General features: G+C 40.3%; 1 protein-coding gene and 1 non-coding gene across 2 annotated transcripts; one reads left to right on the forward strand and one right to left on the reverse strand.

Annotated features, from left to right (window-relative positions):
* Positions 1 to 3,273: 3,273 nt before the first annotated feature.
* vtnb (vitronectin b) lies at positions 3,274 to 6,304 on the forward strand. The gene is made up of 8 exons (XM_068331607.1): positions 3,274 to 3,453; positions 3,753 to 3,869; positions 3,952 to 4,191; positions 4,478 to 4,617; positions 4,874 to 5,030; positions 5,289 to 5,447; positions 5,531 to 5,845; positions 5,957 to 6,304. The coding sequence occupies exons 1-8, from the start codon at positions 3,390 to 3,392 to the stop codon at positions 6,091 to 6,093; spliced, it is 1,329 nt and encodes a 442-aa protein (XP_068187708.1). The 5' UTR covers positions 3,274 to 3,389; the 3' UTR covers positions 6,094 to 6,304.
* A 1,200-nt stretch (positions 6,305 to 7,504) lies between these two features.
* On the reverse strand, positions 7,505 to 7,578 carry trnat-agu (transfer RNA threonine (anticodon AGU)). The gene has a single exon. It is a non-coding gene; the product is annotated as a tRNA-Thr (tRNA).
* Positions 7,579 to 10,436: the final 2,858 nt, after the last annotated feature.

Here is a 10,436-nt window from a genome sequence, read left to right on the forward strand (position 1 = left end):
CCTATGGTAATTCTGTAGTTTCTGTAGTACCACAACCACTTCAGCAAAAATAGGAATTTACATTTCATGGCAGAACTGACCAGTAAACCCCACTTCCAAAGAAAAAAATGAACAATCCAGAGGATCAGCAGACAAATTGATTAAGATAACAACAATACAGAAAAGTCTCATTCTTCTTCTAAAAAGCTGAGAGAGAGGAAGGTATAAGTAACGATAGTGGGAGGTGGAGACCAGAGATGGACAGAGTACTTGACCCCAGTACTTGTGTAAGAGTATAAATACTTCTGGTCAAAATTTACTCCGCTACAAGAGTAGCCCAGTCAATACATTACTTGAGTAAGAGTAAAAAAGTACTTGCTTTTAAATATACTTAAGTATTCAAGAGTAAATGCTTTTAAATGTACTTAAAGTAAAAGTAAGAGTCAGAGTAAATTCCTTTTTTTTTAATCTTTGATGAGAATGGACCTGACTGAAATACTGTCATTTTACAATTTTTTATATATTGAACCTTGTATCTCTTGTTTCAGAGAAAACTCTTTGAAACCACCTGCACTGATGTGCTTGCCTGTAGAACCATTATGTTATACTGTACCAAGCCTTCCCCAACATCTATAAAAATGGAAATAAAATTGGAATCAATTAAATTAAAATGGAATCATCAAAGAGGACTATTATGTCATTTTCACATTTTATGAAACAATGCCCCCCTTCCATACACACACAAGACCAAATGGAGCCATACGGGCCCAACTAACTCGTTTAACTGGGGACCAACTGGAACCCCTAAAGGACACACTGGTGGGCTACTGGTTGAGAAGCACTGCTTTACAACAAACTAAATCTCTGCTTTCAACAACTCAATATTTACAGGAAGGACATCCCAGTACCACAATATTTGTCTCCCCCAGACTGTCTGTCTCCCACCAACTGTCTGTCTGCCCCCCCCCCCCCCCCCCCCAATCTGTGTGTCTCTATGGCCCTTTGTCCGCCAGTCTCTGTCAGTCTGTGATACTGTAAAATTAAGAGGTCTGTAGGTGTGACTTCTGTAAGTTTTCCTTCTGCAAACACAATAAGCATTTGAAAATGTACTTTTTCTTGTCTGAGTCCACGTTGTCCTTTTTCACTTCTACAAACTCAAACATATCTTTAAGATGAGGCCATGGGTTTTCTTCCTCTGCCTCATAAAACTCCGGCTCATCATGTTCATCAGATTCAACGGAGGCTTCTTCGGCAGTCGCCATTGCCACCGCGGTCTTGTTTTGAGCTGATTGGGTAGGGGATGACTTATTTACGCTTTTACGTAAATCCCAGTTGAGAACGTGTACTGTGATGGGTTTCCTTCTTTGACGAACACTGCGTGTGGCCAATTGCATTGGGGGGGGGGACAAAAAAACAACAACAGGCAAACCTAAAAGTAACGAGTATTCATGAGCCTTCTCAGAAATTAACTCGAGTAATAGTAAAATTGTTTGCCTTGGAAATGTATTCGAGTAAGAGTAATAAGTATGAAAGAATTCTAGTATTTGAGTAAAGTAAAAATCCTTGGAATCTGTACTTAAGTACAGTACCAAGGGATGTCATGGCGGGAGTGGGAATTGATCCACCAATGGCTGGGCGATCTGTCTTCAAAACATCTGCTCTACTGCTGAGCCACTGCCGCCCCAACCCCTTCTACTATGTTCTAGTTAAATCTGACTAATTTACAAGTTTCCTCTCTAAAATCAATTATATTACATTTGTTTTTCACAAAGGCCCATGGCATGAGAACATGTTTGATAAAACACAACACATCCATTTTTGGATGTGTTGTGTTTTATCAAACTACTGTACACCCTCGGTGTTCACAGGCGAAAATGACCAGTCATTAGAAAGGAATGGTTGAGACTATAATTACTGTATATAATAGTATATCATAAGGTACATTTGATGATGGTGAGTGTAATAATGGAGTTCAAGAACATTCCATTGCTTCTTTTTCATGCCCTTATACGTAGGTCCCTTAGAACACACACAAGCTATGCCCCTTTTTGTCTCCATGTCAACAATTTGATTTTTTACATTAGAACTTTGACTGCTGACAAAAACAACCCCAATATTGTTTCCATACAACCTGCTCTCACGTGTAAAGCTTTCTGAGGCCTTGCTTACCCACTAGCATAATTTAAAAATTATATACCATGCACAAGGTTAAGGCTAACATCTTTGACAATGATCCTTATAAATCCAGGAAACTGACAATGAAGTTACAGTAATTAGCTCCACGAAGAAGGTAACATGATCAGTTTGGTTTGTTTTTCTATGTTTTCAGTAGCAAGATCCATGTCTATTTTTATTGTCTACAGAAATGCTAATATTTTAAGGTATTTAATGTCATACTTATCCAGAAACTGATAAATGGGACAGGGAGCACTGGAATTATCTCCACCATGGCTGTGACATTTGGATTTCTTGCAAATCTGACAATTAGTTTCTGCATAATCCTGCTAAAAATAGACACAAACAGAAATGTAAACAGACAAATAAACCAAACAAATCATATACCTTCCTGATAATAATAATTGTGTCAACAACTGTTGGGCGTTGTTTGGATTTTTGCTCTCCAAGCATTCTTATGTACTGTCGATTTCAGCCTCTGCATGGGTTCAGTCTGCATGGTGCTGACAGTGATAAACAGTGTCAGACAATAAGTCCAAAATCAAGAAAATTCTATTATTCTTAAATTCCAGATATCCTTTTTCCTATTTCCATTTCATCTACCATATCCTACTGTAGCTATCAGGGCTACACTTGGATGAGGGAACTGTGTTTGTTTTAAAGATATTTTGTTTTCACCACAGATCAATAGAGGAAAAAGTCTAAGCTAGTTACACAACGTTTGATTACAGACACACACTCACTTTTCCAGGTAGTCACCCAGTAGTTACAAATTTCATGCATAGAAATGTCAGCAGGTTGGGATTTAATTCATAATTTTGGTTTTCAAATTTGTAAGAAGCATTGAAATAAACATATTATCAGTCAATAACATTTGTTAATGTTACCTGATTGAAATTTGCTAATTCAAATCTAATAACCAAAAAGGTGATATTGGGTGGCAGATTTCCTTGATTTCTCTGTATAGGATTATTTCGGATGCTGTTTCTGGGACAGACAGGACAGAAATCAGTGATCACAGTAAAGATTATTACGGCCATTAGTTGACCAATCAGGAAAGCAGATGCGAGGAGGTCAACACAGTTATTGATTTTCCACACTGAAAGCTGAACCCCAAAGTAGGGCACCCAGCTCAAACGGAGCTGACTATAGTGCACTGATGTAAACAGGCTTCCTGGGATTTTAGATTTAAACTTGTTTGTTCTATGAAAGCCCCATAGTTTTTGTGAGTCATCATGAAGCCAGCGTTGGTTCTGCTGGGCCTTGTTCTCCTGCTGGATACCACATTTTCTGCAGAAGGTAAGTCTTCCAAGAAGTAAATTCTTATCAAATGTAATTACACATTATATCAGCATTTTTAAGTATTGTTAAATTTGTCACTTCTAAATTAATTAATCAAGTAGTGTTGAACACAAAACAATGTTCTTACAGTTTTACTAAAATATTGAAATTAAAATCACAAAAAGTCGACGTTGAAATAAAATGAAATACAGTGTCCTTGAAAATGTGATTTGTGAGTACATTCTAAGTACTTTTTCCTCTGTTGTTTATCTGGTAAAGTCATCTCATATTGAAACAAACAAATTGCATTTCTACAGAATCCTGTGTGGGTCATTGCGGCTCCTTCAACCCCCTTAAGAAATGTCAGTGTGATTCCGTGTGTGTTTACTATGGAAGCTGCTGTGGGGACTTTGACACCGTATGCCCTAAAAAACGTTAGTACAGCAGCGGACTTTTACCACGTCCTTGAAAAAACTTAATTCAAAGAGTAAAATTATTGATTCTGTCTGCCCTCAGTTGCTCGTGGAGACACGTTTGCAGAGACAGAAGAAGTGACAGAAGCAGGAACTCCTAATTACACATCCACAACTGTGTCACCTACTGTTCGCACTGTTGTGATGACCACCCTCACCTCTCCATCAGCCTCTGGCATAGCAGATCCAACACCATCTGCAGAGCCTGATGCAGCTCCCTGCAGCGGTCGGCCATTTGACTCTTTTCTCCAGCTGAAAAATGGGTCGATCTACGCATTTAGAGGTGAATCTAGATATCCATGGGGGTTTGTGCCTAGTACTATATGCACAACACTAATCATTCTGAGGTGATCTTCATGTACTTGTAAATTAAGTTTCAAACTTGCCCACACCCATTTTTCGTCCTGCAGTCAGTGTCATGCTACAAGGGAACAATGTTGTAAATTTTGTACATTTAATCTAATAACTGCTGTCAAATGTGTGTGCTTTTGGTATAATATTCATTCCATTAATTGAAGATATTCTGTCACTGCATTTAACAAAGTTTGATTGTCTGCTTTTCCTCTGAGGTGAATATTTCTTCGAGTTGGATGACACATCCATACTTCCTGGTTACCCCAAACTCATCCAGGATGTGTGGGGTATCCCTGGGCCCATTGATGCTGCATTTACACGCATCAACTGTCAGGGAAAATCCTATATCTTTAAGGTATAAACTCTTCTCTTGAGTTTGAGGGCAGTAAATGTTTTGGAGAATTCTAGCCTATAATGCAAACATGCGAATTCTGGAAACAGAACGAATTAGCACCGGATGTTGCTATTGGAATTCATCACAGGAAAAGTATTAATTTGAAATATATGTTTGTTGCATTCCCATCATGATTCCAACACTATTTATAATAGGTAGTAATAGATATCTATTATAGCTTGAACAATCGCATCAACCTATATTAATTTTGACTCAGGGGAACAGGTACTGGAGGTTTGAAGGTGATGTCTTGGATGAAGATTACCCACGGGCAATTTCAGTTGGATTTGATGGCATACCAGAAAATGTTGATGCTGCGTTTGCCATACCAGCCCCAAGTCACTTGGGCAAAGAGAAAGTCTACTTTTTCAAAGGTAAATTGATGTGGTGGATGGTATGATTCAACAGTTAAAGCAACCCCAGCTGTAATTCCTACATTAATAATTGTTTGATGACCTTTCCTGATGTCAGATGGGATTTTTACTAAAATAACAACCTTTATAAGATTTATAGTTGCTACTCTGTAGTTGGCAAAATACATTCAGAAGTTCTAGAAACATTCTAAAAGGGTATTTCATGATGAGAGCAACTTATGAGAAATCTGCTAACTTTGTGTTTGTTCTTTTCTTCAGAGGATAAGTACTATCAGTATGAGTTCAAACACCAGCCTTCACATGAGGAGTGTGTTCAGATGAGCAGGTCCTCACCGTCTCTGTTGTTTACGAGATACACTGACCTCTTCTGTGATCAGACGTGGGAGGAACTTTTTGCCGAGCTCTTTGGAGCCTCTGGTAAAGCTTAGCCCTGTTTGTTCATTTTTGTTCTGTATTTATTTGTATCTTAATTGGAAATAAAAAAAAAATTTCACATTCAGTCAGCAGTGAGCACATGGGCCCTAGTTTGATCAGTAGGGACTGGCATGGCATCAGGCCCCCGGTAGATGCTGCCGTCGTGGGACAAGTATACCTCAATCCAAAGCCAACGTCTCCTCCTCTGAGGAGGCGGAACAATCGGAGGAGGAAGACTAACAAGCAGCGAGCACAGCGAGGAAGGCAGAGTCACTATGCCTTACTAGATGATTTATGGGGTTATGATGACTGGTTTGACTTCGTTGACTACAGCGACGTAAGAAGCACAACGCAAGAGTGTAAAAGCACCCCGGTTCAAAATGTGTATTTTTTCAAGAGAGGTATGAATGCATGGAGTCTGTTGTTACATTTGTACTTTTAGAAAAAGGAAATGTTATCTTATATTTTCCTTTAAACATCATGTTGTGATTTTTTCCCTTTCCAAATGGCAGACAAATACTACAGAGTGGACCTGCAGACAAAACGGGTAGATGCTGCCAGGCCACCTTACCCACGATCCATTGCAAAATACTGGCTTGGTTGCAAGAAGGAAGAAACACCTGACACATCAAAGGCAGAGAAAAGATAGGCTGACTGACTGAAGCCATAGTCTGAGAAAAATAAGATCAGTCTTTGTTTTGTTTTTAAAAAAAATCTCTTTTTGACAACAGTGGACATGTTTTGGTGTCTTTTTTTTTTGTTAAAGCATTTTGTTCCTGATAACACCTTCTCTAAAGTTCACTCTGTATGAAGTTCAATATGCTGAATTCCTGCATGACTTAGTAAAGTTGATGATTCCATAGAGTGGCCCATTGATTTCCCATTCATATAAAAAACACACACCAGTGCTGAATACTCTATCGGCTGTAAAATATTAGCCTAAGCTGAACAATGACCTTTTCCTTTACCTCAACCAGCTTCTATCCTTAAATTATTGTGGTCGATGATTTGTTTCAGTAGTTAAAGCAACTTCAGCTTTCGGTCCTAAATCAGTCATTGTTTGATTACCTTTGAGTAAAATAAGAACCTTTCTAAACTTTACATTTGCTGCATAATATTCGGTAAAATAAATTCAGACGCTATAACAAAAAAAAAAAGGATTTCACGATGACAATAGTTTATGGTGTTATGGGAGGACTTTGTGTTTGTCAGCTATCAAAAAATAGCCTCACCTAAACATTGACCCTTCCCTTCACCTCAAACAGCTTCTGTCCTTAACTGTAAGGACAGATTCTATTCTATCAACCAACATCACTTCACAACCGTACAGCTGATGGCCAAATTATTCCATCTCATTGTACTGAATAACAACATTATTGACATCAACATGAAAGAAAATATGTGTGCTAATGTGTGAATTTATTAGGAAGGCTTACATGTAATTAATGTAAAAGTGTAAAGGTAAATCTGCTGGATCAAATTATTTAAAGTCTGTCATTTCGCTTGTAAAAAAACATGTTTACGTAATCCCAGGATGAATAAATTCGCCTACATCTGTGCATTGAAACATTGAACATGTTTGAACGCACTGCTCCCTACTGATCACATGACAACGGAAGAAGTGCGCCCCTGGCCTGACGTCATCACCTCATGTTGGAGGTCGTTTTCCTTACGGAACTGCTCCCCCTGGTGGACAAAATACGGCAAAGGACTTTCGTTCGTGTTACACATCCAGATGAAATAGTGTAGACACCATCATTGTTGGTTTTTCACTGGGTTTGCATACATGACGTCAGATGGTCCAAGTGGACTGAGCCTGTAATCTAACAAGTCAGAAGAAATAACTTAGTCGGCCTCTGCAGTGGCAGACCTGTTCATCCTTCCTACATAAAACTCAGTTCCAAGTTCCTTTTCGCCGGAGAAGTTCATGACTTACTTTGTTTTTCACAGTTTTGCTTCTCGTCCGTGTCAGCTCGTCAACGCTGCGGGTTTGTAGTTCGATCAAGGCCGTTTTTCTGCTGACTTCCTTTTTTTGCACTTGGTTCGTAAAACTCCTCAAAAGGCACCGCTGGGATTCGAACCCAGGATCTCCTGTTTACTAGACAGGCGCTTTAACCAACTAAGCCACGGCGCCGTGTGGTCCCCACGAGAAGTATTTACGTTTTTGTATAAAAGCAACGCTTTCATGAAAAGCTATTGTTTTATTTGTTTGGATGATTCGGTATAACCATGAAGAAACACTGAGAAGTTCGTTCACACAACAGCAAACTTTATTTTAGTCAAGCAAGTTATAAATTATCTATACTGAGCCTATTTACAATAAATACGTGAATAAATAAATACATATGTAACATATATTTCAAATAAGTAATTAAGTTAACCCAACAGATATTCAATCAATGCGGGAGAAATGTCTAAATCCGACAGGCTGGAATCCATGTCCTGGAGGCACAGATCGACCAGGTCGTCGATGGGCCCGTCAGGGCCGGAGAGGTCCTGTTTGTCTGGTGGACCCTGAACGCCCCCTTCGGCTCCACAATCCGCGACTGCAGCGTAGACAGGCTCAGATTCATGTGCATCTCCTGAATGTACCCCAGGGCCCTCACTTGTGGCCCGCTCACTGATCCCGTGTGGAATCATCTCATTACAACAATCAGTAAATCTCTGTGTTTGGCAGTAATCTGTTGGGACTCCTGGGAGTACCGGCCTGGGCGCGGTGAAGGATGTAGGTCGGTCGCAGAAGACAGGGGTTATCGGTGGGTGCGAGGACATAGATTGGGTCCCCACAATGGTCGAGAGCCTGGTGGACTGAGGTAAACTTGGAGTGGGGTGGGTAGGTGCGGACGGCAGGCCAGGAGTAGGAGGAAAAGAACGAACCAAGTGTGGGAAAGGTGGACTGGGAGATTGCGTGAAGGTGAACTGTGGGTTCTCTGTGGAGGAGTTGGAATCTTCTCTGGGTTGTTTCTTGCTCTTAAAAAAGCGTGCGCGTCGATTCTGAAACCAAATCTAAATAAATAAAAAAAAACAACAACAATAAACTTTTGTTATTTTCATGGAATAAATGCACGCTATCCAAAAATGACGCAGGGAGCGTCCATGTTGCGCATGTCATACCTGAATGGTGGACTCCCGTAGGCCGGTAACACACGCCAGAGACTCCTTCATTTTGATGTCAGGATAACGAGTGACAGAGAAGACCCTCTCCAGCTCCCGCAGTTGAGACTTGCTGAAAGTTGTGCGTTTCCGACGGCGTTGGATGTCCGAGTTCATCACATGGGGAACAGCAAGATGCCCTGCAGAGCAGAAGATATTTGATTACACATGCGCCTCCAATTTGAACAGTCGATTTGAAGTTGAACATCCTACACAAATCAAAAGATTTTGGAGACCGGTGGACCAGGATTGTCGACAAGAGATTTTATAACACAGTTGTGTTTAATTTCGCAAATAAACAACAAAACTATTGTATTATCTCTCAATCCCAGAGATTGCGTCGTGTTCCAGTCCAAAGGAATCTCAACATTTGAAGCCATTCAGTCATTCACCGTTTTTGTTCTCCTGTGCGTAATTGTCAGGTCTGTTCATATCCAGGTGGTTAGGCGGCCAGTGATGTCCCGAGCAGAACGCGTTCACATCCGAGAAGGTAATCCCAGTAAAATCCAAGTAAGATGACATTCTCCTGGAGGCCCAATGCAAAGCAGAAGATGGTTTCCTCGGGTCTGTCCTCGACACTGTCGCCCTGGAGGTTTTTATATAGGACGCTGTCCCCCACCCATTTCCCCTATTGTAAAGTCTTGCACACGTGTGCCTTTGATGTGTTACAAACCTATTAACAGCTGTCAGGGTAATAGGTGTGTGTTTGACTCCCGATGGTCCATTAATGTGTGCGTCAAACCAGAGGTTCTGCAGAAATGTCAGGTCTCACTGGTTATGTAGCAATAAAATCATTTGTAGCATTAAAGATGTCTTAACCCACGCAAACCAGTTTATTTATTGGAGGGAATGTCTTGTTTTATTAACATAAAAAGTAGCTTTAGAGTAAGTTGCCGAAATATTTATTTTCAAGACTTTTGAAGTCATCTATTATTCTGTCATTTTAGTTTGATATTAAATGAATGTCTCGATTACACAAGGATGGCAGCATAGCAGGTAAAGGAACAGTCACACTTTTCCACTTTTCTGACACTTCAGTCTGTGACACATCCTCCGCACAGCTCGCTGCCTCCTGGCGCGCAGCAGAAACAAGTGTGCGGATAACAAAAGTGTATTGAAGCTGCTGCAGTGTGAGCCTTAAGTCATCTATATCGTGTCGAGGTGACAAATCTGGCTACTTTTTCCACTTCCAGGTCGGTTTTCACCCAACGAGACATCAAAAGCACCCGTTTACGCACAGTCCATGGCACAGCCAGTTCCCAGGCGAGTGCCAGACGCGCAATATTATGGGCAGCAATGAATTTAAATTATGTAAAATAAGACTGAAAATTCCCAAATAAAATTAGGTTATGTATTCTATAAATACATTTATGTTTAAATGGCCATCATCATTTCGAATTGTAATCAACTTAAACAAACTGAAAAGGATGCCTTTGGGCAGGTATTCATAGGGAGCGCACGTGATGCGGATGACAATGGACTTTGGACCCTATGACGACATGAGAGGACCCCAATGATTAGAGCCTCAGTGGACTCCACAGTGGACTCCTTCTCCTGAGAACAATGGGCCATCAAAGTCGTGGGTAAACACATCCCGAATAAAATGGGCTGTCGAAACCGGGTCACATGCTGACAGAGAAGACATGTTCCAAAAGAACCATATCAGTGAGGAGTTGTTAACAACCTACACTGTATACGGCTCTATAATGGCCCCATTCTTCTCTGTGGCTTTTGACATTTTTGATTGAAATACATGACTGTTTGTTAATTTTGTCTATAAAGTCAACTGAAGTCTTGAAAAATATACACACATCACGAACTTCTGAGTTGAAAGCTAAG

This window comes from Antennarius striatus, chromosome 13 (assembly GCF_040054535.1).
Source record: "Antennarius striatus isolate MH-2024 chromosome 13, ASM4005453v1, whole genome shotgun sequence".
NCBI lineage: Eukaryota > Metazoa > Chordata > Actinopteri > Lophiiformes > Antennariidae > Antennarius > Antennarius striatus.

Coding starts and splice junctions, on each gene's coding strand:
- vtnb (XM_068331607.1), top strand. CDS start 3,390: ATGAAGCCAGCGTTGGTTCTGCTGGGCCTTGTTCTCCTGCTGGATACC. Junction 3,454..3,752: donor TACCACATTTTCTGCAGAAG/GTAAGTCTTCCA, acceptor GCATTTCTACAG/AATCCTGTGTGGGTCATTGC. Junction 3,870..3,951: donor CACCGTATGCCCTAAAAAAC/GTTAGTACAGCA, acceptor GTCTGCCCTCAG/TTGCTCGTGGAGACACGTTT.